This window comes from Gracilinanus agilis, chromosome 1 (assembly GCF_016433145.1).
Source record: "Gracilinanus agilis isolate LMUSP501 chromosome 1, AgileGrace, whole genome shotgun sequence".
In the NCBI taxonomy this organism is placed as follows: domain Eukaryota; kingdom Metazoa; phylum Chordata; class Mammalia; order Didelphimorphia; family Didelphidae; genus Gracilinanus; species Gracilinanus agilis.
The window spans coordinates 799,728,198-799,756,114 of record NC_058130.1 but is presented as its reverse complement, the minus strand read 5'-3'; the positions used below and the strand labels follow the sequence as shown (position 1 = coordinate 799,756,114).

Here is a 27,917-nt window from a genome sequence, read left to right as displayed (position 1 = left end):
CAGACAGAGTCACTGGACTTTCAAACTTCCCAACCTTTTAAGTGATCAAACTCACTTCTTTCAAGTGTTAGTAATCATAGATTGGCAACTTCCTATAGAAAAGTAGGGAAGTTAGGTGGCCTCCATAAGAGATATCAATCTCTCCTTTTGAAGAGTAGAAGAATCCTCTCCTTGAGCAGCTTATTATATATATATGAGATACCACCACTCCTTTATTTTGGGAACAAGTTTTGAATGTCCTAATTTCTGAGAGAAATCTCAAAACTTACAAGTTATAATCTTAAATACATGCCTTAAGAAATGATTACTAAAACCCAAGAATTGTTGCAATGCTGCTACCTGATAAATCCTTGGACAAGCCTAAAAACTTGACTCAACTGAAAAATTGCAAACCTAAGGAGTAGGTTTGCTTACAAAGCCTGAAAGACTGTGAGAACTAGTGCATCACCAACACTGATAGTGAGAAAGCTGAGAGAATAAGATCACCAACACAGCTGCATCCATAGCACTCCCTATTCTCTGGCTTGGCTGTGGCCAGGCTTGGCCAGAGGTAGTGGAGAGAGTAAATCTCCAGCTTCCACCTGATTAATAGCCTCCAGTCCTGATTGTCAACTAGTTTATAAATAATAGATTGATAGGGTCTCCAATCCCCAATCCTTGTCCTGTTTACCCTTCCCTTGATTATAGAGAATTTAACAAGTATCTTCCTGAGTGGTCCTTATATCACAACCCTTGGGGAGGGAGTCAAACACAGTCAGATACCAAACGTCATCCAAGGCAAATCAATAGCCCAAATAATAATGTATCCAACCCCAGGTTGGACCTGGAGAGGTTACCCATCTATCTATCCTCTTGAAGGTCCTTCTTGGGCAACTGTTAGAGAGAAAGGGATACATCAACATCATGTTTATAACAGAACATATCCTGTGGTTTTATGCTAGTGAAACCTGGAACCCGCAAAAAATAAAGGAATACTTCCCAAAACTTGAAATATTCCAACTATCAGAAGACAGGAGAAGTCTTTCAAATTTGTAAACAAGTAGTAGATACCTAAAGTTCCCCAAATAAGAAAGTGTCCCACCAAAATCTATTCATGATACAAATAAATATGATACTTAAACCAGGGAAAGTCAAAATACAAAAAGTAAACTACAAGCCAATATCACTCATGATCATCACCTCATGAATTTCAAACAAAAATTTATCCAAAAAAATCATAGCAAATTGTCCAAGAAATTTTTCATCATGATCACATGGTATTCATACCAGCAGTAAAAAGGAATTAGGAAAAACCACATAATGATCAAAATAAAAACCAAAATATTTCAAACCACAGGATCACCTCCAGAGATACAGAAAAAGCTCTGGACAAAGTTCTTTTATGTTAAAAATTACAGTAAGTATAGGCACAGTGGTACTTTTTTCTTTCTCTTTTTTTTCTTACTAACTTTAGTTACATCTTAACAGGTTTCCATGTAATAATCCATTTTTCTCATTCAAATATAATACTTTCACCCCCTTGTCTTACATTTCCCCCCAAAAAAATTTATCAAGTCCCTGAAGGTAGGAACTGTGGGCTCAAAATCACTGATCTTTTTTTTTCCTAACAATACAGTTGGCCAGAATTATAAGAGCAGTAATTTCACTTCATTTTCTCTATTCTTCCTTTGATCAAAAAGACTTAATATGTAAGTTACCAAGTAAATGGAGGACATTAGTGGAGCAAGGAAGCTGGTACCTTTTTCCTGTCTTAGAAGTGTAGTTGCCACAGCTTTGTTAGTAACTAAATCTGCTGATTTAGTATTGAGGTGCCCATTAACCATAATGTGCCCACCTGAAGTAGAGGCATTGTTGTTAAGGCATAGAACACAGGCATTTTCAGATCAAAGACTCCCTACGTATGAGAAAACCTTGTTGGGTAATGAAAATATTACCTTGAAACGCTGTACAGTCCTTAATCCTGCCACCTTACTTCCAGATTTAGCAGTTTCAGGAGAACCATTGCATAATTGTGAATCTTTCTCCTGGACACTCCTTTAGACAACCCAGACTTAGTTTTATTCACTGATGGTTTCATGAGGGATGGCATATGCTACACTGGAGCTACTGTAATCACAGAATTTGCCACTCTAGGGTCAGCTTCACTGCCCTCACATATAAGTGCTTGTTAAAGGGATTTTCTTAACCTCTCCCTCTGTCAAGATTTCTAAGTAGATCAGAACTGACAGGAATCAGTGAGCCAGAGCTGAAGATTCTGTTACCAGGGAGACCAGGACTGAGGGAAGGAAGTAGACTGCCCTCGGACAGGAAGTGAGAGGGGACATTTGGTGAGTGAGGAGATAAGGAAGCAGCCACTGACAGTTGAGGGTCTTTTGCCGCTGGGATCTCTAGAGAGCAGGAGGTCTGTCTCTGAGGCAAAGATCTGCTGACATTTGGCTACTGACAGTTGGGCTGCTATAGAAAACTGATTGAAGGAGTGAGTGGTGGCTGTCCATTATTTTCGGGAGCTGGGAGTTAGTGAATCTTTCTACATAGAGTAGAATAGATCAGGCCTGGTGTGCCAGGCAGAACTTGTCCTGAGAAGACAGTAAGAGATAGGTTTTAGAAAATTTTAGGCAGTATTAGGAATTTTAGGTATATTTATAGGATATAATAGTAATAATCTCTCTTTCCTCTTTTCTATCTGTCTATCTATACTTCTTTCTTAGATTAAACACAGTTTCTGTTAAACTGCTCTCATCACTTTGTCAATTTAATTTAACCTTAATTTAAACTTAATTTAACCCTTACATGTTCAAGGTGCAGAACTGATAGCTCTAAAACATGCCTGTATAATTGCCAAGGGTAAGAAAGCAACAATTTACACAGACTCTAAATATGCCTTTGGAAGATGCCATGCAGTAGATATGCTATACCTCCAAAGAGGGTTTTTAACCTCTGCTGGAAAATCTATCACAAACACAGAGATCAATAATGAAGTGCTTTCTACTCTCCAACTACCTGAAGCTCTAGCTGTAGTCCACTGTTCTGCTCCTACAGGTGGTACTGACCTCATCTCTAGAGGGACCACCAGGCAGATACTGCAACAAAGCTTGCTGCTTTAGAAGGACCTGAGTGGATTTTAGTTTTGACAACTACTAACAACTGAAATTTGTCTCTCTCTTAAAATGAACAGGAAGTAGAAAATGGAAAAAATTTAAAGCAAAATAGATCAATGGGGTATGGGTGTCATCTGAAGGAAAACCCATACTCCCGAGGAGTTCCTATCACCAAATATATTTATCCATTCACAAAAGCAGTCACTTTGGCACTGAGGTTATGGTAGACTCAGTTAAAAAGGTCTGGAGAGCCCCTGGTATAACCACCATAAAACCTCTAAAGTGTGTGCAGCCTGCCCCACTTACCAGGCATACAACCAACATGCTTTTCATGGCAAAGCTTTTGGTGGATATCCTCTGACTTACAAACCTTTTGAGCATTTACAAATTGACTTTATTACTATGCCTAAGGCTGGACATTATAAAGTTTGTCTGGTCATAGTGGATCAGTTGACCACATGGCTGAAAGCATTTCCTAGAGCCCAGGCCATAGCAGTTTTTGTTGCTAAGGTGCTCTTGAAGGAAATCGTCCCTCTCTTTGGCCCACCAGCATGGATGATTCAGACAGGGGAACCCAGACTCTGGACTGATCTTTGAGTTCTGATTCTTTGTCTTTCCATTGGCTGTCTCCTATGATTAGAATGTTCTCCATTGTCATTGTGGCCTCTGAGCATTCTTCAAGTCTCAGCTAAATTTCTACCTTCCGAACAAGTGATTCTTGGTCAAAGCCTTCCCTCTCACAATACCTCCCATAAACCTTTCATAGACACATACACCACTATAAATCTATCTATTCCATCAGTCTGAGAGGGATCTGGAGGGCATGCAATGTTTTTTCTTTCTTTGTTTAGAATAGTGCCTGGCAGAGTAGGGCTTTTCTACATACTCATTGACTAAACCAAAGAAATGTTAAAGAGGAAGAAGCCAGAGAGACTTAGAAAGACTAGTATGATGAGGCAGAAGGAAATGAGGAGCATCATTTCTTCTCTGATGAAAGCACATACTTGGGGAAACCTTCAGGACTATGCTTCAGGCCTGACCAGACAATCGTGAAAAGGTTTTCCTGGACCTTCAGTTGCTATATTGAAGAGTGTACATTTTGAAGTGGACCTAAGCCCTGTGGGTTTTCTGGGAAGGTGGCGGCTTAGACGCAGCAAAAGTCCAGACCTCTGAAAACCCTTCCACACCAATAAAAAACAAAGTGCTTCGAGGGGACAGAAAACCAAATCTAACAACAGGGCAGAGCTGGGGGATCCTCCTACTGGAGTCAACTTAAAAGGTACACAAAAAAAAACAAAAAACAAAAAAAACCTGAATTTTTGAATTCTCAGTTTCAAGGGAAAGGGAAGGAAGATCCCAGGATCCCAGGGCCAGGTTTAGCGAGTTGAACACAGATAGCAGGGAGGCAGCTAGAGGAGAAGTGCAGAGAGGGCAGCCTAATCACAGCCAAAACTCTCCATCTTGCACCCCCCTTTCTCAAAGTTCTGTCCTCAGGGCACATCCAGCTCCAAAGATCAACTCTGCCCTGGCTTAATCTTATCAACAGGGCAGAAAAAAAGCCTCCAGAGGCCAGGGAAGCTCAATCTCCAACACCCCTCCCCCACAGACTCCATTGAGGGCCTTGCCAGCTCCCACTAGCCTCCATACCTCCACATGGGCCTTCAGCCTCTGCTGCCAGCTGAGGAAGATCTGACCTCAGGGCTCTTTAATACTATCGGCCTAACCTAGTCAATCAGCAGAGCAGAGAAGCCCCTTCAGGACAGAATAGCCCAAATCCACAGATCCAGCAAATAATCAGAGGAGCAAGATTGGGGGGGGGGGGGGAAATTAGTAAACAACAGAAAAAGAAAAAAAGGAAATTACAAATGACAGCTTCTATCCAAGTAATGAACAAAGAGCAAATGGAACAGAGGAGGTCCATGGAACACCAAGCAAAAACACAGAAACTCCAGTGAATTGGGCACAGGCTTTGGAAGAAATCAAAATACAATTCAAAAAACAATTAAGAGAGACTGAAGACAATTGGGAAAAGAACGTAAAAAGCAAAATAAGTCATCTGGAAACAGAAAATAGTGTCTTGAAAGCCAGAATTGGCCAGCTTGAAAACAAGGCAAAGAAGGTGAAAGATGACCTACAAAGAAAATCAGACCAGAAGGAGAAGAATGACCAAAAAGCCAGAGATGAAATTCAGACCTAAGCCCTGGGAGACTCTTATATTCCAGTCAGAGATTGTTTTTTATTTTGGATTTTTTAATATTTTTAAATAATTGATTCATATGCCTTATAACTTGGCCTCTGTGATTCCTAAGTGCTGAGGATTCAAGGCCACATGGACACTAGTCTAAGTCACTAATCAAGAGAAACAGGAACTAAAACAGGGCTGAGGCTTCATCTCATACCCTGCAAATTGCCAAAAAAAGAAAAAAACCTGGGAAACCATCAGTGTTAGAGGAGGTTGTGTGAAGGTAGGCACACAAACATAGTGATAACAGAGTTATAAAATGGTAGAAATCCATGAAAATCTGCTTTCCAATCCCACCCCAGACCCTTACATGCTGTGACTCTGAAAAGTCACTTAACCTCTGTTTGCCTCAGTTTCCTCAACTGTGAAATGAAGAGAATAAGAACATTCACCCCAGAGGGTTATTACCCAGATTGCTGAAAGCAGATTTTTAGAACATAAAACACTCCAGCCTATCTGTATCCCCATCCTTTGCCCCTAAGCCGGATCCCTCATAGACAAGGCCAGGATGTCTCCCTCAGGACCTCCCTCACCCTATTTGCAAAGAACACTCTCAGGTCTTCCACAAACTCGCCCCTTTCTTTCTCTCCAGCCTGTCCAACAAGGGAAGGACTAAACCAGTGAGGAATTCTACTGAACAGGGGAAGAATGTAGCTACCTGCTGGCTCTGGTACAAACAGCTCTGCTCAAGAACACTCGAAGCTCCTCTTCTGACAAAAAGGCCCCATTTCTGTGTGAGGCCCTTCCTGGGCTCCCCCAAAACTCCTCAGACTCTCTCTGGGTCAGGGAGCTCAGCAGCAGAAGGCCAGTGGGGGGGGGGGGGTGTCACAAAAGCCACAGGGAGCTCGAGCTCTCTGGGGCCTCCCCAGATGCCCGATTCTGGCTGTCCCTGGCAAGGACCCTGACCATTCCTACAACAGGCTCGACTGGAGATAGTGACCTTCCAGCCCCTTCCTCTCCCCTCACACCTCCCTCTTCCTCCTCCTCTGACCCAGGGACATGGGCCTCCTGGCTGAGCCTTGGCCAAGACCTTCCCTGGTCTGACTCTGGGCCTTTCCAGGGCTCTCTGTCTCCCTGCAGGGAAGGTTCTCCCTCCTGCCTCTGGCCTCGGAGCTTCCTTCCAGTCCAGGCTGAATCCTCCCCTCAGGAACCAAAGATCTCCCAGAACCCCGAGAGCTTCTCTCCCTCCCACACACATAGAGCTGGTTTGGACACAGCTGCTGAGGGGTCTCCTTGGTCAGACTGGGGGGGACTGGAGGGTGGCTGATGGTTTTCCTTTTCTTTGTGCTGAGCAGTGCCAGGCACAGACTAGGATGTTCCTCCAGACTCGAAGACTCAGAGGACTTAAGGCAGAAGCAAGTGAGCAGCACCAGAGGGACAATTTCTTCTCTGAGGATGAAGGCACAGACCTGGGGACACCCTCAGGCTCTGTTCCAGGCCTGGCCAAACAAGACTCAAAGAAACAGAGGAAGAGTGTGTGTGTGTGTGTGTGTGTGTGTGTGTGTGTGTGTGTGTGTGTGTGNGAGGAAGAGTGTGTGTGTGTGTGTGTGTGTGTGTGTGTGTGTGTGTGTGTGTGTGTGGTCAGGCAAGCAGAGGGGGAGCAAAGACTCCATCCCTAGGCATGAAAGATGAAGGAGTGAATGGTTGTCATCAGCACTTACTTGCGATGGGGAGAAATCCAACATGGGAAGCAGCACCTGAGGGGGGAGCTATTGGGGTCTGGCCTGCCCTAAAATCATGCCCAGGGGCCCAGGAATCCCTCCCAAAGCCGAGAGGAGAGCCGGGAAGGGCTGTTCCTCCTGCCCTAGATGTGGGCACAGAAATGGCCCAGCAGGAAGGAGGCAGCAGCTTTGCAGCCCAGCTTGTGTCAGAGCCAGGGAAGGGCCTCCCTGGCTGATGGGCTCCATGTGGGGCTGGAAGGCACTTACCTGGGCTGGCAGTCTGTCCCTCTCCGAGGCCATTCCCTGGGACTCCAGGCTCCCTGCAGAGGCAGCAAAGGAGCCTCAGTGAGTCCCTCTGGGGAAGCTCCTCCACCTTTTCCTGGCTGTGTCTCCCCATTCAGGGTCCTGCCTCCCTTCCCCTACTTCCCCCTACTTTCTGGCCCCCTGAATAGAGCTCCAGCCAAAGCTCCTCCCAACAGGCCTCCCTTGGCCCAGGGAACATCTGACTTCTCTGCCCTTCTGAGCAGCAGGAGCTGGCCTGGAGCTCCCTCCCCGGGCTCTCCCTCCCCTCTTCCCCCCAGTGTAGAAAAGCCCATCTTCCTCCCTGCCTTGGGGCTCCCTCTCTGGGCCAATGGCTGCCCTGATCTCCCTCCCAGCTCCGGATCTGGCTCAGCCCCATCCCTCCTGGCCAGGCCCTGGGCCTCTGCACTGAGCTGGGGAGGGAGAAGGGACCCAGAGGGTACAGGTTTTCCCTTCTCTTCCCAGGCCCGAGGCTGCCCCACAGGGATCTCCACAGGGTAAGGGGCCCCAGGAGGCACCCAGGGCCAGGCCTGCCCTCAGAGGAGAGCCTGCTATCAGCACAGGGAGGGGGGCATCTTGGGAAGAGAAGAGGGTCTGGAGGGCAGCTGAGCCTCCCCCTCTGTTCCTGCTCTTCTGCCATCCTCCCAGACCCCCAAGAGGCAGCAGGGCTTTGGCATCCCACATGGGAGAGGCCCGGGCAAAGCCTCCCAGGCTCCTGAGGCAGGGCTCTGCCCTCCTGGAACCACACCCCCACACACACACACAATGAACCCACCTGTCCTCGCTTTGGTAACTCTTCTTTTCCCCCTTCGGGGTTTTCGGGGCAGACCCGGGAGTTCTTTGCCATTTCCTTGGGCCATCTGAGGCAATCCTCTGCCTGCATCTCCCAGAGGTCAAACCAAGGCCTCAGAGCACCCCGAGGGGAGCAGGAGCTGGTCTTGTCTGTTCCCACAATGTGGAGGCCTGAACAAAGGGCGAAGGAATAAGGACAAGCAAGGCTGAGGAAGCCGAGATCTCCTCCGCGCCAGCCCAGCTCCTCCTGCACACAAAGCCTGCAGGAACTCTGCCCTGGCTTTGCCTTCTTCCCCAGGAGGGCCCCCAGGAAGATGGTTAACCCAAAAGCACCTCTTTGGCCACTTCAGCCCGAGGCTTCGGAGGATTCACTCAGATGTTGTCCCCCCCACCATGTCCTAAAGCTCTGCACCCCCCACTGTCTGGAGATCAGGGCAAAGTCCCGGGAATTCTCTCCCAGGCCTGGGGTCTTTGCTGAGACCATAGTGGCCCCCAGGGGGGCTTATGTGCAGAGTTCTCCATCACCCCATCACTCGCCCTGAGCATTAGAACTCCCACAGAGTGATTTTGTAGGGTCACAGCTTTTCCAGCCCATTTTACAGATGAGGAACTGAGGCAGAAAAGGTTAAGTGACTTCCCCAGGGTCACACAGCTAGGAAGTGCCTGAGGCTGATGGGGGGTCTAGTCCAAAGAACGACTCAATCTTTATTGAGAGGGAGGAAGGGGGTGGGAGGACCCTGGAGTTTTCAGGGGAGCTTCCCATCCTGATCTAAGGAAGGGGTCACTTGGTGGGTGGTCGTGGCCCTGCCATTCCCAAGGCACTGAGGTCACTTTACCCATAATTCTCTTGTTTTTCCAGAGGTGGGGGGCAAGCACAGCCCAATGTAAAAAGGTGCTGATGATAGCTTAACCACCCCCCCCACCACCCCTCGGTCCCTTTGGGTTCCATTTTGCTCCTTTCTGGGCAGACTTCAGGGAAGGCAGCGATGGGGGAAACGGAGCAGGGCTCGGACCTCGTCCCGGGTGCCTGGGAAACTCACTGACTGGCCAGGGAGCCCCAGCACGGCCCTGGCTGCTGTCTGAAGACTGCTGAGAGGAGTCCGTTCCCCACCCCCCCCCAGTAGTCCACAGGGACTGTGTCCTTTGGGCTGTGTATGGCTACTTGGCAGGGCCCGGGGGACACTCCTGCCCCACCAAGGCCAGATGGGGACTCAGGGGAAGAGGCTTCCCAGCTGTAGTCCAGGCCCTCTACCCACTGTGCCACCCGGCTGCCCTAAATGTCTAGACAACAGCCTGACTCATCTGGGAAGGCTGGGATGGGGCTTTGGGGGGGGGGGGGGGCGGGCTGTAAGGAAATGACTAGGAGAGCCCCGAGAGTGGGAACCAAAACCTGGACTGGGATTCAGTCCCCTGCAAGGGAAAGGGGTCTCAGGGCTCTGCCAGAAGGGGAAGCAGGAAACATGGTAAAGGGGAGCCCAGGGAGGGGCTGGGAAGGCACACGGTCCAGCAGAGCTCCTGGCAAGGAGGCAGGATCCTGGGGAGGCTAAATCTGGGGAAACAGGATGTCAGGATGCTGAGGGCTCCCTAGGAGCTGGGCAGGGCGCCTGGGACCCTCTGGCCCAGCTGAGGCTGGGAATCCCTAAAGGGAACTGGAGCCAGGGAGGCCAAGGCCTGGGCCCTGATGGGGACCCGCCCAAGGGCCAGGGGGCCAAAGAGGGGGGCCAGGAAAGGGCTTTGGCTCCTGGGGACAGGAAGGCAGAGTTCATGGAACCTCACAGAGGGCTGGGACTGAAGACATGAAATGGAATCTCTAAGCAGGAGCTGGGGGTCAGGACTCCTGGGTCCTGAAGGAGAAGCTGGAAGGGGGACTCCTGGGTCCCTGTGGGCAAGGCCTGAAGTTTGGCTAAGTGTCACCCAATGGTCAATCTGGGAAGGATGAAACTAGGGGAAGCTGTTAGCCATCTGGAAGAGCTAGGGGTGAGGAGCTCAGCCAGGAGCCAGGGCCAGGGGGAGGTGTGCTCCTGGGGGCCCTGTCAGGACCTCCAGAAGGTTCCCCTCGCTAATGCCTCCATCCTTCCAGGGCCTGAATCAGGACCAGCCAGCCTGGGGGCGCCCTGAGCTTGCCAGAACAACAGTCCTTTGCTCCCGAGCGCCAGGTGGACTCTGCTCAGCCAATCTCTGCTCCTCTCCTCCTCCCTTTTCCAGGGGCTTCAAGAGATCTGCTGATGCTGAACCCGGAAGCTCTTTGGGCTTCTGTTTTAGAGGGTTCACAAGGCAAGAGGGGCCAGCAGGAGACCTACCTGGAACCTGCACAGGCAGAGATCTCTGCTCCAGGGGACGAAGAATGGCCCAGCTCACAGAGTTCCAGATTCCGGGTAGCCCACTCTAGGAGGGTCCTGCCCAATGCAGAGCTGCCCCCCCCCCAAGGCCCACCCTCTAATCCCAGGCTGAACCAGGACCTCAAGGCCCTGCCGGCTCCTCTCCCCAAGCCTGCCCTCCTTCAGGTGGGACCCCTCAAGCCCTGGAATGAGCCCTCTCTCTCCCTAGACTGCTCCCAAACCTGGAAACCCCACCGCAGGGTTTGGATTGCCCCTGGGCCCCCACCCACCAGGCTGGGCATCTGAGGGCTGCTCTTGCCCCCGCATCCATGCCCTCCTGCCCTCCCCTCCTCTAGACTGCCAAGACAAAGCTGGGCAACAGCCTCAGGGAAAGCCCCAGCCCTACGCCTGGAGGTGAGGGCAGCAGAGCTCCTGGGAAAGCTGGGAGTCTGTCTGCCCCGGAGCGGCCGGCCTGGGTGTCCCTCATCTTCAGGCTCCTGTAAGGCCGAGGAGCTCCCCCTCAGCGATGGGCTGCGTCAGGGGGAGCCACGGGGAGCAGGAGGCAGAGGAGGAGACTCGGGGTGAGAACCGGACAGGAAGTTTGGGGTCAGGAACCCCCAGGGCGCTCCCATTGGCTGGAAGGTGCTGAGGGAATCCGAGGTCCACAACCTGGGGTCAACAGGGGCCTCTGGGAGGGTTTCTTAAACCTTCTTAGGCAAATCGGGCAGGTGAAGGGGGGTCAGGCGCAGGGAGGAGGAGGAGGAAAACCAGGAACAGAGCCTGGATGCGGCCAAGAGGTCAATCGGGGCCCAATTGGACAAAATACTAAACTGGACCAAAGCCAAACTCCGATTGGGGGGTCGAGGAGGCTGCAGGAGGACCAAGTGGGAGCTCTCCATCCCAGAAGTCCTCAAGTACCTGCTGGAGGGGCCCTTGGAGGCTCCCTTGGGCTGGAGGACGGTCATGGAGGTCCCTCCCAGTGCTCCAGGGGGAGATCGTCCAGCCAGGAAGCCAGCAGCAGGGATGCCAGGCCAAACTCAGGGTTCAAAGACAAAAGGGGGAGGGCCGATAGGAGAGGAAGTGGCTCGCCCCACGTCCTCAGACAAAGCCTAGACCCACAGCAAGCCCACGGAGGCCCCTTTGAGTTTGTCGCCTCCTCCAGGAAGCTCTCTGCCCTCTCTCTGCTCAGTCCTGCCCATTTAGCCTGAATAGAGCGAGCTTGGGGAAGCGAAGCGGAGGCTGCCCGAGGGGCAACAAGGGGCTTGCCTGGGGCGGAGGGAGGGCAATCTGGGGTCCCCAGCCCAGACGGGGGTGCCAGGGCAGGAAGGGAGGCACCAGGAGCACAAGGGCTGCTCCGCCCAGGAAAGGCCCGAGGCTCAGAGACAGCTTCGTGCCTGGGATGGGGCTGCCCAGAGGGGGCCCTGGCGGGGGGCGGGACCCTGGGCCGCGGAGGCAGGACTCCTGGGTCCTTAGAGGGTATCAGAGAATAGAGGAAACTGACAGGCAGGCGCGGCTCGGCCCCGCCCAGCTCCAGAGCCACCGGACATGGGGGAGGGGGTCTCCAGGAATTAGCCTCAAGAAGACACAGGGGGGGTTGGTCGGCCCCGAAGAGACTGGTAAAAAGGAGAATTCGAACTCAGCCCCACTCATACCCACCTGAGGGTCCTCGCTGCTCTCCATCTGGCTCCTCCGCACTCCGGGCCTCCCCCAGTTCACAAAGTACTCACCAATTCACTCGGCGGGGTGGGCGGGAGGATTCGCCGGGGCTACCGAGGCCAGGCGGAAAACCTTTGGAAGCAGAGGAAGTGGGGTGACCCGGGGCCAATTTTGATAACGGCTTCCGGCTTCCTAGAGGCCTCTGCGCTGCCCGAGGTTCCGGTTCCGGGGCTCCCAGCATTGCAGAAAAGGAGCAGAAAGTGAAAGGCTGTGGGCGTGGTCAGGAGGAGGAAAGAGCCACCGAAAAAGGAAAGGAGAAAGTCCCGCNGACTGGTAAAAAGGAGAATTCGAACTCAGCCCCACTCATACCCACCTGAGGGTCCTCGCTGCTCTCCATCTGGCTCCTCCGCACTCCGGGCCTCCCCCAGTTCACAAAGTACTCACCAATTCACTCGGCGGGGTGGGCGGGAGGATTCGCCGGGGCTACCGAGGCCAGGCGGAAAACCTTTGGAAGCAGAGGAAGTGGGGTGACCCGGGGCCAATTTTGATAACGGCTTCCGGCTTCCTAGAGGCCTCTGCGCTGCCCGAGGTTCCGGTTCCGGGGCTCCCAGCATTGCAGAAAAGGAGCAGAAAGTGAAAGGCTGTGGGCGTGGTCAGGAGGAGGAAAGAGCCACCGAAAAAGGAAAGGAGGAAGTCCCGCCCCTCCCCCCCCCCCCGTCTCTGGCCACGCCCCCGCCCTCACGTATTTACCGCCCAGAGAAAGCACCCTCTTGGGCTCCTGGGTCTCAGGCTGGCTCTTGCTCAGCAAACTGAATGAGGAAGGGAGGTTTAGACCCCAGTCAGGGGAAGGGAAATGTGCCGGCCACACTGCCCGGGGTGGGGTGGGTATGCGCTCCCCGGAAGGAGCCCCAGCAGGAAAATCTTTGGAAGTGGAGGAGGAGGAGGGGTGGACTGGGCGGGATCCCGACTTCCTGTTTCCCAGAGGCCTCCGAGCCGCCCCTGCTTCCCTGCACTCTGGGGCGACCCTCCCCCTTTTCTATCCTCCCGCATCTCTTTTCTGTGCCTCCGGGCTGAGCCGTGTCACACTCCCAGTGGAGCTGTTTGGGGTCAGATTTGAACTGAGGTCTTCCTGCCTCCCTGCCCAGGTCCCTCCCCGCTCCCTGCTCCCCTTCCAGCCCATTTCCAGATAAGGGAAAACTATGGACAGAGTCCAAACGTTCTGGTTCCAGACTGGTTCCTCGACTTTCACCCCCCTTCGTCTCCCCACACTAAATTCTGGGGAGACTCTCCTTCAGGAGGCCCCCTGAGTCTCTCACAGGCCCTGCTTGCACCCCTCTGTCCTTGTGAGGACTAATGGACTGGCCAAGAGACTGCACTGGGCCAACAAGGGTTGGCCAACAAGTTCTGCAGGAGCAGAGGCAGAGACTCCCCAAGAGAATAGTGCAGGAAGCTCAGAGAGGTGTCCGGGAGGGAGGAGCAGGCAGGACAGCAGGACAAAAGCAGATGCCTCCAGGTCCCTGTGTCTGGGGCTTCAGACTGACCCAGAACACTGACCCTTGGACCCAGTTTGGGAGTTTCGGAGTCCATTCTGCCAGAATGGACCTGAACGGGATGGGGGAGGATGTATGATTAGAATCTGCTCCCCAGAACTCTAAATCCCAGCTTCCCGTGTTCCTTCTCAGGTCATAGGATAAGATGGAGATAAAGTTTGTGTGTGACCCCCACCTCTCTCTCTTCCCGGGATTAGTAAATCTTATATAAGGCTTGGAGTTATTGGATATTAATTTTAATCTTGAGGGTGGTGGGGCTCATTCCAGGCCCCACAGCAGGGTAACAGGCACATCCTATCCTGGGCTCCTGCATTACAGACACCAAAATAACTCTTAATAATTGCCTCCATTTCCCCTTCATTACAGGTGAGATCATCCTTCTTATTCATGATACTGTTAATTTTATTCTCTTCTTTCTTTTTAAAAAATTAGACTAACCAATACTTTATTTTATTTGTTTGTTTTATCACAGTAGCAGCTCCTAGTCTTATTTATTAGTTCAATAGTTCTTTTACTTACAGTTTTTTAAATTTCTCCTTTGCTTTTTTCAATTTCCAATTTGGTCTTTATCTGAGGATTTTTACTTTGTTCTTTTCCTAGTTTTTTTACTTGCGTTTCCAATTCGTTGTCTCTTTTTTATTGCTATAAGCACCCAGGGGATATAAATTTTCCCCTGAGCACTTATTTGGCTGTATCCCTTAACTTCTGATATATTGTCTCCTCATTGTCATTCTCTTCAGTGAAATCAGTAATTGTTTCTCTGATTTGTTCTTTAACTCACTGGTTTTAGAGAATTAGATTATTTAATTTCCAATTAATTTTAATTGGCCTCTTCAATGAACTCTTACTAATTATAACTTTTATCACATTATGATCTGATAAAGTTGCATTTATTATTTCTGCTTTTCTGCATTTGTCTATGATGTTTTTTATGCCTAAGTATCTGGTCAATCTTTGTATATGTACCATATGCTGCTAAAAAGGTCTATTCCTTTTTATCCCTATTTACTTTTCTCCAGATATCTATTAACTCTTAATTTTTATTTTTTTATTTAATTTTCCTTTTTTTATTTAGAATATTTTTCCATGGTTACATGATTCATGATTCCCCCTACCCAGATCTCTCCTCCCCCCTCCCATAGCCAACAAGCAATTTCCACTGGATTATATGTGTATCATCGTTCAAAACCTATTTCCGTGTTATTCATATTTGCAGTAGAGCGATCCTTTAACATCAAAACCCTAATCACATCCCTGTTGCACTATGTGATCAATCATATTTTTCTAATGCATTTCCATTTCCACAGTTCTTTCTCTAGATAAGGATGGCATTCCTTCTCCTAAATTCCTCTAGATTATCCTAGATTATTGCATTGCTGCTAGTAGAGAAGTGTATTACATTCTATCATGCTACAGTGTATCAGTCTTTGTGTACAATGTTCTCCTGGTTCTGCTCCTTTTGCTGTGCATCAATTCCTGGAGGTTTTTCCCATTCACATGGAATCCCTCCAGTTCATTATTCCCTTCAGCACAATAATATTCCGTCTTCAACACAATTTATTGAACCATTCCCCAATCAATGGACATGCCCTCATTTTCAATTTTTTGCCACCACAAAGAACACGGCTATGAATATTTTTGTACATGTCTTTTTCCTTATTATCTCTTTGGAGTACAAACCCAGCAGTGCCGTGGCTGGATCAAAAGGCAGGCAGTTTTTAAGGCCCTTTGAGCATAGTTCCAAATTGCTTTCCAGAATGATTAGACCAATTCACTATTCTATTAGCAGTGTATTAGTGTCCAAATTTATCCCCTCCAACATTTATCACTTTCCTTTGCTGCCATAATGGCCAGTCTGCTGGGTTTTAACTCTAATTTTTATAAATTTTCATTCACTTCTCTTACCCCTTATTTATTTTTTTTGGTTCAGTTTATATAGATTTGATAGGGGAAGGTTAAGGTCCCCCACTAATATGGTTTTACTCTCTATTTCCTCCACCAGCTCTAATAGTTTCTCCTTTAAAAATCTGGATGCTATACCATTTGGTGCATATATGTTGAGTACTAACGTTTCTTCATTGTCTATACTGCCTTTTATCAGGATACAATTACCTTCCTTCTCTCTTTTAATCAGATCTATTTTTGCTTTAGCTTTGTCAGAGATCATGATTGCTACTCTCGTCTTCTTTTTCTCAGTTGATGCTCAATAAATTTTGCTCCAGTCTCTTACCTTTACACTGTGTGTCTCATGTTTCTTATAAACTTCAAGAGTCTAGCTAAGAGACTAACAACAGACTCTAAAGTAGTTTAGGTGGGGATGGCTAATCCCATCAGGTGTTAAGTATCTCTTTTTGTCCCAATGCTTTCTAAGTCCTTTTCCAAGGTAGCCCAGCCCTTGACTGGATCTTTCCCTTTTGTGTCCATTGTAAAGCATTAGCCTTTCAGGTTATTCCTGTCTAGGACTCATTTTCTTTGGTACCATTGTAAAGTCAATCAACTATACTCTCCAATCCACAATTCCCCAAGAGGTATATAGGATTCCCAATTTTAATGGCTCTTTGGAGTTTTCATCTACAACTGTGACACTCCCAGGGGTCAGCGACCAGAGCTGCAAAAGTCTGGGGATTCTGTGTGGATTTGTAGCCCACTGCACTGTGACTAGACCTAATACAGTGCTTACCCCTTATCCTTATTAAAAGTGTTTTTTCTGACTATTCAATAGTTCTGTGGGTTTTTTTCCAGTTTAACATTCTGAAGTGCTTTTTCTTTAGTGTTGCCCACTTTCTAGAATTCAGAGATTGACCAAGTCCTGGTGGGATAGGTGGGGCAGGGGTGCTTTTCCTTGTGCAGTTTGCTCCCTTTAACATGGAAATCTCTTCTCTCTGCCTACCTTTCATGCTGTGTTCAATGGGTGAGCCCCTTTGCTCATCCTGCTTTGACTTCTGTCCTTTTGAGATGATTTTTAAAGATCGATGTAGAAGGATATTCAGAGCAGCTTCAGGATTTCCCTGCTACTACACTGTCAACTTGGCTTTGCCCCCAAAGAGATTAAAAAAAGCTCTTACTTTCCATCTTAGAATCAATACTGTGTATTAGTTCCAAGGTGGAATTGTGGTAAAGGCTAGGCCATGGGGGTTAAGTGATTTGCCCAGGGGTCATATAGCTAGGAAGTGTCTGAAGTAGATTTGAACCCAGGACCTCTCGTCTCTAGGCCTGACTCTCAATCCACTGAGCCACCCAGCTGCCCCCCCCAAGAGATTTTTTTAAAAAGAAAAAGGATGTATATGTGCAAAAATATAACAGCTCTTTTGTAGTAGTGAAGAATTGTAAATTGAGGGAATGTCCATCAGTTGTGGAATGGCTGACCAAGTTGTGGTATCGGATCATGATGGGAAACTATTGTGCTATTATAAGAAATGATGAGCAGGATGACTGGAAAAATCTGGAAAGATTTATATGAAGTGATGCAAAGTGAAGTGAGCAGAACCAGGAGACCATTATAAACAGTGACAGTATTCACTACTGGGTTTATACCCCAAAGAGATAATAAGGAAAAAGACTTGTACAAAAATAGCCATGCTCTTTGTTGTGGCAAAAAAATTGGAAAATGAAGCGATGCCCTTTGATTGGGGAATGGCTGAATAAATTGTGGTATCTGTTGGTGATGGAATACTATTGTGCCATAAGGAATAATGAACTGGAGGGATTCCATGTGAATTGGAAAGACCTCCAGGAATTGATGCAGAGTGAAAGGAGCAGAACCAGGAGAACATCGTACACAGAGACAGATACATTGTAGCACCATCGAATGTAATTGACTTTGCTACTAGCAGCAACACAATGATCCAAGGCAATTTGGTGGGACTTATAAGAAAGAATGTTATCCACATCCAGAGAAAGAACTGTGGAAGTACAAACACAGAATAAAAACAACTGCTTGATCACATGGTTCAATGGGGATATGATTGGGAATGTAGACTCTAAGCCATCACCCTAATGCAAATATCAATAATATGGAAATAGGTCTTGATCAGTGTGTTGTGAGGAAGATTAGATTAGTTAGTAATTGAGAATTAAGGTGTATCTAGCAGGAAGGAGCTGGAGCTGGGAATTCCAAGATGGAATGAAGGAGCAGGAAGAAGTGCCTTGTGCCCTGAGAGAGAGACTCCATTAGGGGTTAGCACAAACTGTGGTTAGCCCTGGGAGATCTCAGAGTAAAGTAATTAATAACTAATCTAATCTTCCTCACAACAATGACATATGTAAAACCCAGTGAAATTACTCATTGGCTGGGGTGATGGGGGGTGGGAGGGGAGGGAAAGAACATGAATCATGTAACCATGGGAAAATATTCTAAATTAATTAAATAAAATTTTTCAATAAAAAAACACAAGAGTGTTATATTCTGATGAACAACTGTGAACCACCTAGTTATTCTCAGCAATGCAGTGATCAAGGACAATGCCAGAGGCTTCTGATGAAAAATGCCATCTGCCTCTGGAGAAAGAATTGATGAGGTCTGAATGCAGAACAAAACCTCCTCTATTAACTTTCTTCTTTTTCTTTAGAGACCTCTTCCACAAAATGACTAATGTGGAGTATTTTTTACATGACTGCATAGATTGTAAAATCTATATCACATTGTTTGTCATTGTGGGGGGGGGGAGGAGAAAGAAATGCAAAAGGAGAGAATTTGGAACTCAAAATTCAAAAAAACTGAATGTTAAAAATTGTTTTTACATGTAACTGAGGAAAAATAAAATATTAAAAAGTTTGATGTACTTATTTTTCTTTTATCTTTTATATCATTTTCATTTGTAAATATATCTCTACCCCTCCCCTACCCAAAACTAGCCTTAGTGGTAACCAGCTTAAGAAATAAAGAAAGCCATTAGTTCAGTATTACCACCCCATCAAGCATCATCACCACCAGCATCAATATACATTTATTTAGCTGGTTCTTTGTACCAGACATTTTGCCAAGCATTGGAAATACAAAGAAAGATAAAAAGACAGTGCTTTGCTCAAGAACCTCCCAGACTAAAGAGGAAGACAGTGTGCCAACAATTACAGACAAACCAGCTACGTGCAGTGTAAATTAAATAAGATTTTAGAAGAAAGAAAAATTTTAGAAAAAAGAAAATTGAAGTGGAGGGAACTGAGAAAGACTTCTTGCAGGAAAAGCGAGATTAGAACTGAGTCTTGAAGCCATTTTGGGGGGGACAAGGAGTGGAAATACTTTTGCAAGAAGCCATTTCGGACCGGGATAATTGCCAGTTACTGAGTTGGAAGACTTACTACAACTCCAAATGGAATTCCAACACTAGAAACAGCAACAATAATAATACACATAATAACAAGTGTTGTGATCATCACTGCTCAAATGAGAGTGTATCTCCAATATTAGCAAAAATGGAAAGTTATATTTCACAGGGTGAAAGACCAAAGACTTTATGAACTGCACACCAGTTATTAGCACTGCACAGTGATACAAGTGACTGCACTAGGGCAGAAGAAAAGCACATGAAACTAAATAATGAGATTGCTGTAGATACTCTTACTGGTAGAATAAAGACTGCTATGGAAATTGAGGAGTAAAATGATATTTTGCAAATGGGAAAAGAAATCTATGGGATAACAAGCAATGAAGCTGATAATAGTCAAAGCTCAGGTCCTTACTAGCAAGTATGGATATGCAGTTACAGGACTTGAAAGGGATGTTTGGTAATTGCTATGTTGAGGACAAGACATTATAACCAAGCTTAATGGTTCAATCATTATCTAAGCTCCATAACTTTATTCCAAACTTACATCCATCAGAAGTCTTGGATAAAGGACATGTCAGGGATTTACATTGTAACAACTTGAATTCATTGAATGTGGCCCAGTGTGTGGAGCAATGCCCCATAGAAGGCGTTATAGCCAGTAAGACTACAGTATCTGACCAAACTGCTGACAAGAAAAGCACAGGGAACTCAGACTTTGACATAGACTTTGTTCTATCCTCTGGAGACAGGAGTGTCAAGAATGAAAACAGCGATACATGTGGAGAAGTTTCAAGTTTGGATCCGCATGCTGCTGAATACCTACCAAAAGCTTGTGTAATGAGAGAAATAGAAACTAAACCATCAAGTTTAGATAACAGTTGTGTCAATCCAGAGAGAAAAGCTTCTAGTGATTTATCTGAGTTTCTGCATTTAGAAGAGTTCAAAGGGGATAAGACTCATGTCTTAGAAAAAGAAGAACAACTACTACCTAAGACAGCAGATGTTATCTACTCTGATTCGTTATTATCATCAGAAGTTGTCAAAAGGATAGAAGGTGTTTCTAAGGACATAGAGTTTGGGACTTATGTTAAAACAACTGACAAAGTTAACCAAAGAGGGGATGTGATCGCTGATTCTGATCACATGCTCAGTTCCCTGAAGAAAGAATCTCTGATAGTGCAGAATTCCATGAAATCAAGCTTCATTGCCATGGAGTCCCAGCTGCCTGTCAGCGTGACAGAAGCTTGTTCTCAGTCAGGGTTTGAAGCCATAGAGAGCTACAAGGAGCCACTGATAATGTCAGAAGCTAAACCAGGAAGTTCTGAATTATCACAACAAGAAAACAGCACTAATGGAGTAGAAATGGCTAGCGTCTCTATGCAAGAAGGGATTCCATCTTTAAAGACACAGCCAATTGATAGGACTCTAATGCCTCTTATCCCAGTAACACAAAACAGGGATTAAGAACCTTTAATTTCAGTTCGGGTTAATTGACACTGGTGCAACTCATTCCGTATTGCAAACAGTTCCAGATAATTGCCAACTGGAGGGTACAATGCTGTACATGGTGCTACAGGGTTAGCAGAGATTGTGCCAAAGTTAAGATCTAAGATGGTAAAAATTGGTCCTTTGACCTTGAAATATACATTTCTGCTAATTCCTGGCTGTCCATCCAATCTTATTGGATGAGACATTTTGTGTAAACTTGCTGCTACCATTCAGTGTGATCCTAGTGGTAAACTATTCCTACATTTGCCCAAGAGATCTCTTAAGCACCATCCAATTCTATTTTTAGACCAAGCAGAGAGGGAAAAGAAGAACAGTGAGGGTTGTATCCATGAGATTCCTGATAAGAGCCCTGATGCTGTCTGGGTTAAAAATTCCATGGAAGTGGGAATGATCAAATCTGCAGAACCTGTCAAGATTGAAGTCAAAGAGGGCATACCACCTAAAATTCCTCAGTTTAGACTGAGCAAAGAGGCAATAGAAGGAGTCAGACCTATTATTCAAAGTATATTGGAACAAGGCATTCTAGTCGCTGGTTGCTCAGAATTTAATACACATATAATGCCAATCAAGAAACCAAAACCTGATGCAAATGGAAAAACACAGTGGAGATGTGCAAGATCTGAGGGCTGTCAACAGTTTTGTAAAGAAGCTATAATCCCTCTTACTTTGTAGGGAAAAAAATGTTGCAATTGAGTCAGCTAATGTAAAATCTGTAGATAAAAAATTCTTGTGAAAATAATTGTCTTGTTGAGGCAGTGACATAGGATCTCCTTAGCCAATTTAGTTTTGGGTACACTTTTCAATTTCCCAAGTTCATTGGCAATAAAGGCTCATTTACCATTGAACTTGGGTTAGTCTATAGGCTATTTCAGTAGCATTCCTAGGCATAAAGGTTTCTTTATCTCATTGTTTCCAGCCTTGAGGCTTCAAGGTGTATAAACTTCACTGGTACTGGGGAGAAAGTCAGTGTACTATCTGAACCTTGTTTATTAAAAATGCTGTTTAGAATCTATTTATATATGTGTTGCTTCCCCCCTTTTTGACACTGATGTTTTGCCAGGTTTTCCTTATGACCTAAATTCTTCCTCCTTTTAGGAAAAGGGACCTCATTCACAATGGCTAAAAATTTATATTTGCCTTCACTGTTCCCATATTCTAGGCCTGGCCTTTCTAAGGCTCCTTCATCATATGATTACAGAAAATAGCTTTAACAGGAGAAAAGTGGGAAGTAACTTAAACTGAGGGAGAAAAGCTCCCATAATTTGGAATATTCATGCCATGCATAAGTTGGTCATGATCAGCCCTCACCTGTAGAACTTTGGCAGAAACCTAGCTTAGCCATTTCTCAGCCCTTCCATTCGCCTTGTGACTGCATCCATAACCAATTTTATTCCATAGCATTTCTTTTCCCAAATATCTTCCCATACAATTCACTCTTCGATGGCAATTCTCTCTCACCATGCTCAGGGTTTAAAATAAACTCTCTTCGTTATTAACAAGTATGTCTAGGCTCCATCATTTCTTTCCTAAATTCTTCCGATACTACTTTGAGACAAACATGTTCTGTTATACTGAACTAGCACTCTGGAATCTCTGCTGTGAATTCTCAGTTTAACAGATATTACTTTCAAGCCTCTTAACAAAGCAAAATGCTACTATTTTAAACTTTATCTGCTTTAGCTAATATTTGGGGAATGGCTCTCTTCCTTCGAGGTTCTCTGCTTTGTATAAATCTTAGAAGAAAATGTATGTTTTGTAATCTATAATGTAAAGTTTAAATTCTTTTGAGAATAATTTCAGGATAAGGATCTTGCCATCTCCCCAGAATCCAGACGATGAACCTGTTTGGTGAAGACACCATGAAGATGTCTGAAAAGCCTTCACTGTACCATGAAGATCAAATTTTGAACTTGGGGGTGCAGTTGATTGAACTATGGGGAATGGAAATTGAATTGTATATATTGTTTTAATTGTACACTGTTATACCAATAGGGGACTGCCCCCAAATTGGTTTTTTGTCAATGCGGCTAATTTTAACCATTTTTTCATCTCTTTCTTTTATCCCCAAATTCCTGAAATTTTTAGAAGTTGTCTATTTTTACAGGTCCAGCGAAGAAAAAGGACTAACCTTTTTTTTGCCAGACCTCACGGGGAATTGTAAAAGTGAAATTTGGGAAATGCTCTCTAAAAGTATATATATTTTCTATGTCAAACTACATTTCCCGTGGTCCAACGGGTTTCCGTTTCCGGTTCTTTGGGCGTGGGGTTGCCTACGTCTGCACACAGAACAGTTTAAATCTCCTGGGTTAGGGGGGAGTGGCCTCTTGGCCAGCAGACTCAGGTAACAATAATGGCGCAGGCGGCAGTTTTAAATTCTTACAAGCGCGTGGTCTAATAACTTTATCTATCAGCATGGCTTTAATTAAAATACTAATATATATATTTATACCAGCCTTTATTATTTTTTATCCTTATAGCTTATAAAAGGGATTTTGCTCAGAGTGAGTATAATTCTCAGGTAAATAAAATGGCCAGGCTTTTGACTGCTACAGAAATTTGAAAGGCCAAATGAAAGCAATTAAGAAAGGCGACACTTATCAGTTCCAGTGCCCTCTTGGGGCTCCTTCGGATTTCTCATAGGTTGTTACGGACCAACGAATAACCTAAGAGAAACGAGGCAGGACACTATGGCTGCAGAAAAATAGTGCCCTTTAATGAGAGGATAATAAGTCCTTATATAGGGCAAAACCACAAAGAAAAACATGTTTTTACAATTTGATTTCCAGGAATAGAGGAGGGAGTTTTTAGCTGACACAAGCATTCTTGCGTTACCCGGTACTCCTTACTCCGTCCAGTCCTGCAAGATATCACACAAGACAGTTTGTCCTTTGGATGCCCTTCAAGACTCTATTTTCAGCCCAGCTACAGGGGAAGAGGAGATTCCTCTCACTACAGTAGGTGTCTTCTTCAGAGAATCTTTCAGATTCTAGACTGCAGGAAAGTCTTGTCCAGGGGTTCTGAATAAATTCCATTCAACAAGCCATATAGCAAACTTGACCTTAGTAAGTTTTACTCACTTCCCCCACACGCCAGAACTGGGGTGATACAATGCAGGGCATTCTTCGGAATTTTCCCAGGTGGGGAATTCCTTTCTCTAATACCTGTCATGTGGCCATGATCATCGATGAGAAAAATAATGCTCCCAAAATAAAGAAATGCCAAATTGGATTACTTCTCTCCACTCAAAAAGGAAAACTTAAAGCTAATTCCCTATAGCAACCAGCATTCGTTGGTCTTTTAAAACAAAAACTTATCCATTGTGATGGTTGCACTCTGGAAATTTACCTTAAAAACCCCCCAAATCAGCCTCTAGTTCATGATCCCTTTACTTTTTCAAAAAGGAAAACCCATAAACTTCTCTCAACCCCAAACTTTGGATCACTGAGGAAAAGCTAAAAATGACCTTCGAATCTGAATTCCTCTCCCATTGCCTTCTATCTTCTTACTCTGTCCCTGGCTCCAAATGACATTTCTCTCAGCCCGGCCTCAAAAGCCTTCCTTTTGGCCTAAGGCTAAAGTGGCTCCTTCAGAGGAAAACTGTTGGTCAGTTTAAAAACCTTCAGAGTTTCCTTCCCATTTAAAGCAAAGTCTTTCCCCAACCATGTCTTGTCGTTTTACACTGACACAATGACCACAGATGGACTTGGTGTGCAACAGTTCGCCCATTATACCAAACTGGGAAGAAAAGATTCGAATTTTAAAGTTAGGAATCTCCGGACCTCCTTTTGCCTTTTGCTGGATCTCCTCCTGTCCAGATCTCCAGCTGCGTCTTTGATCACTGAGAGAAATCATGGACCAGTCGATACATTGGTTATTGCTAGCCTAATCAATATACTGATTTATCTTACCCAGAACTTTTCCTCATTACGACAATCTAAAAAAGCACTCATATTGGATAGACTAACCCCTCTTTGCACCCTTTCAGGAATGTTCCCTGCCCCCATATGCCATAAACAATGACTTCTTGTAGGATCATACATTTATCATTGGAAGGGAAGTGAAAGACCATGGAGTCCAACCTGCTCCTCCCCCATTTTACAAAAGGGGAAACTGAGGTTCACAGGTTCAGTGACTTACCCACAAAGCCACTGCTAAAAAATATCTAAGAATTGCAAATCAGTAATTTTTGCCTCCAAATCTAGCCCTTGCTTAATTTTAATCCACAGAAGCCTCTGGTCACACCAGCTCTCCCACACCTCTTTTCCCCTCACTTACCAGGGCAGCAGCTCCTTAGGCCTTCCTGCTCCAGCATCGGTGGGGCTTCCCACTGCTCCAAAAGAGAGATCACATCTTCTTGGGGAGCTGGAGGCCCTGGGCATGGGAATCAGTCAGGAATGAGGCTAGAGAGAAGCTTGTCATTGAGTTCTCTTTAGGGGAAGGGCTGGACATCCAGAGCTGCTCCATTCCCAGGATCCCTCCATGAGTCTATCCTCACCCATCAGTGCATGTAATGCAAGGAACCAAAACAGGATGTGCCACATTATCATGTTATGCAACCTGTTCTGAGAGACAGCCAGTCTCTACTCCCTCCCCAGCACCCCAATCCTCTTAAGTGCCATTCTCCCAAAACTGGGTAAAAGGGTTATTATTGGGGCAGCTAGGGGGATCAGGGGATAGAGAGTAAGTCCTAGAGATGGGAGGTCCTCTGACCTCAGAGTTCCTAGCTGTGTGACCCTGAGTAAGTCACTTAGCCCCAACTGCCTAATGTAAAGATGGGATTTATGCAAGGGGGATGGGACAAAAGGAGCCAGAGGAGTGGCTGACAGTTGGTGACAGTTACTGGCAGTTGAGACCGGAGAGAATTCGGGGAGTTTCTCAGAGGAAGAAGGGAGGAGAGGTCTTTGGGCGGAGGACTGTGAGGAGAGAGGAGGTGGACATCCAGTCCTGAAGGCTTCCTGAGGATCTTTCTTTGGACATTGAAACTTGGATTCTCTGGTCAAAGATTCCATCACTTATCACCCAGCAAGACTTCAATCATCAAGTTAGCTAAGTTTTTGGACTCCATTTTGGGAGCAATCTCTTAGTCTCCTTCCCCCATTATCCAACTTTGCTGAGAGACCCTTTCCAGTTTAACTTACAATTATAGAAAGGATAGAAATAGAAAAAGAAACAGAAGAAGAGGTGAAGGAAGAAGCTTGAGATTGGGAACCCCACAGGTTCCCACCCGAGTGATGAACCCCATAGAAATAGAGAAGAGGGCACTCCAAAATCCCTCTGCCCTTCACCCCTTTCCCCAACCCCAAATTGCGAATAATAAAAACCATTCATTAGTCAGATAGCATTTCAGAGTGCCTGAGAGACAATGAGGGGGAGGGGAATCATAGCTTGGTCAGGCTGCTTCCATCTTGAAGCCAGACCATCTGCTGTGAAGTTGACTGACCTCAGAGGAGGCTTGTGTGAACCCCACCCTCATTCAGAATTGGATTGGGGTACCCCATACCTCATCTTATAGGGAAGCCTTGCCCCCAACTCCTGTGGGGCGGCATGACCATCCAGGTCACCCAGTTTCAGGGTGACACCCCCTCGAAGTCTCCCAGTGTGTATCTGGCAAGAGGGGAGAGCTGGAGGAGAAAGTCTCATCCCATATAGACTCTCTATCTATCGCCCCTCTATCAAACATTGGCTCTGTTTATTATTACACTAGCCTCTTCCACTTTTCTGCTTTGGCACCAATACTTGTTATCAATTCTAAGATGGAAGGTAAGGATTTTTCTTTAAATGGATTATTATGCCAGATCAGCCTTGAGTCCCAACAACAGGGACTTGGATCTGTCCTGCCACTCTACCCTGCTCCTCACTCCCCGAAACCTCGATAAAACTGATGGACGGATTTACTGGCCTCTTTAGGCAAGATTCTCATGCTGGGGAACCCCACAAACACTTGACCCCAATTCTGTTTCTCAACTAGTCTGTTAGTCCTGCTAATGACAGGGGTATGCAGTAGGGCCCTTTCCCAGGATGTTTCCCAGGACTCCAGGAGAGCTTCCATGACATTGATTTTGGTGGAGAGGTAGAGGAGAAAATCCTGGAACCAGTGTGCACTTGGAAAATGTGGGCTTGTTAGACTTTCTTCATACAAGGTTGGCATTGTTCCATACTTTTCATTAGTTAGAAATCAGAGGAGCTGATAGTACAGTAGACTCAGGAGTGTCTGAGTTTGAATCCAGCTCACAGTTACTAGTTGTACTTCATTTCTATTTGTTTCAGTTTCTTCAACTGTCCAATAATAATCCCGGCACCCAACTCCTCCTGTGATCGTGAGGATAAAGAGGCATCTTGATGTAAAGCAAGCCCTTGGCCCAGCAGCTGGCAAAGAGGAGGTGCATCAAATGCTGATCTTCTTTTCCCACTATTTGTCCTGGGATTTGGGAGAAATCTAAAAGAAGCTTAAGGACACAGCACAACCTGAAGCCAGGAGCTCTACGCTTATACTACTTTTATTTTTTTTTTTTTAAATCCTTAACTTCTGTGTATTGTCTCCTAGGTAGAAGAGTGGTAAGGGTGGGCAATGGGGGTCAAGTGACTTGCCCAGGGTCACGCAGCTGGGAAGTGTCTGAGGCCGGATTTGAACCTAGGACCTCCTGTCTCTAGGCCTGACTCTCAATTCACGAAGCTACCCAGCTGCCCACTTATACTACTTTTAAAGAAGAATATTGCTAGTGCTGAACCCATTCCGAAGAGGGAGGGTTCCAAGGAACAGCTGCCTGAGCACTTCTCAGAGATTTGTTTGGGAGACAACATTGAGGTCCAGGCAGAGTTCCACATCTGAGAGTCTTCCACAATGATTTGACCCTTGACCTGAAGCTCCCTAGAACTTAGAAGGTCTTTCTGGAAGAGACATCTCTAGGTTCCTGTCCAACAATGCAAAGACCTTTTAGAGGAAAACCAGGGCACAGGAGGACCCAGAAGACTAGCACTTTCCTCTCTGAGATAACTGATAAATGCTCCCAACCCTGCACACTTCAGAAGGGAGATTCTCCCTTGGATGACAGACTCAGTTACCTCAGTTGCCAGAGGAAGTGGGCCTTACCCAGGGAGAGCAGGTTCCAGGCATTCTCCAGCATGACCTGCTTTGTACAATGCCTTCTGGGGAGGCTCCAAGAGGTTCCACTCTTCCTGGGTGAAGTCCACAGCCACATCCTTGAATGTTACCAACTCCTAAACTATCAGAAGTCAGAGGACAGAGGGCAGAAAGACAATGCTTCAGAATGCCATTGTCCAACCCTCATTAATTGACCAGAGACTGAGGGCCATGGAAGGGATTGGCCCACAGGTCACACACACCCCTTAGGGGTGGCAGAGTCAACACTGGAAACTTTGGTCATTGAGAGCCCAGGAGAATTTTGAGAAAAGCATTTTATGGGATCAGGTGAATAAAGCTGGGAAATGTCTCCCTCCAGAATCAAGAAGAAAGTAGGATTGGAGGAGCAAGAGAGAGGGTGATGGGAAAATGCTTTCTCCAAA

The 27,917-nt window shown here is 46.3% G+C and overlaps 1 protein-coding gene across 1 annotated transcript in view; it reads right to left on the bottom strand.

Moving 5' to 3' along the window:
• Positions 1–24,119, bottom strand: part of LOC123230599 (zinc finger protein 383-like) — a gene marked incomplete at its 3' end in the record, with an annotated part of 42,036 nt that extends 17,917 nt beyond the window's left edge. The window contains exon 1 of the mRNA XM_044656731.1: positions 24,054–24,119. Within this exon, the coding sequence (XP_044512666.1) occupies positions 24,054–24,119 (66 nt within the window). The remainder of the gene's footprint in view (positions 1–24,053) is intronic.
• Positions 24,120–27,917: the final 3,798 nt, after the last annotated feature.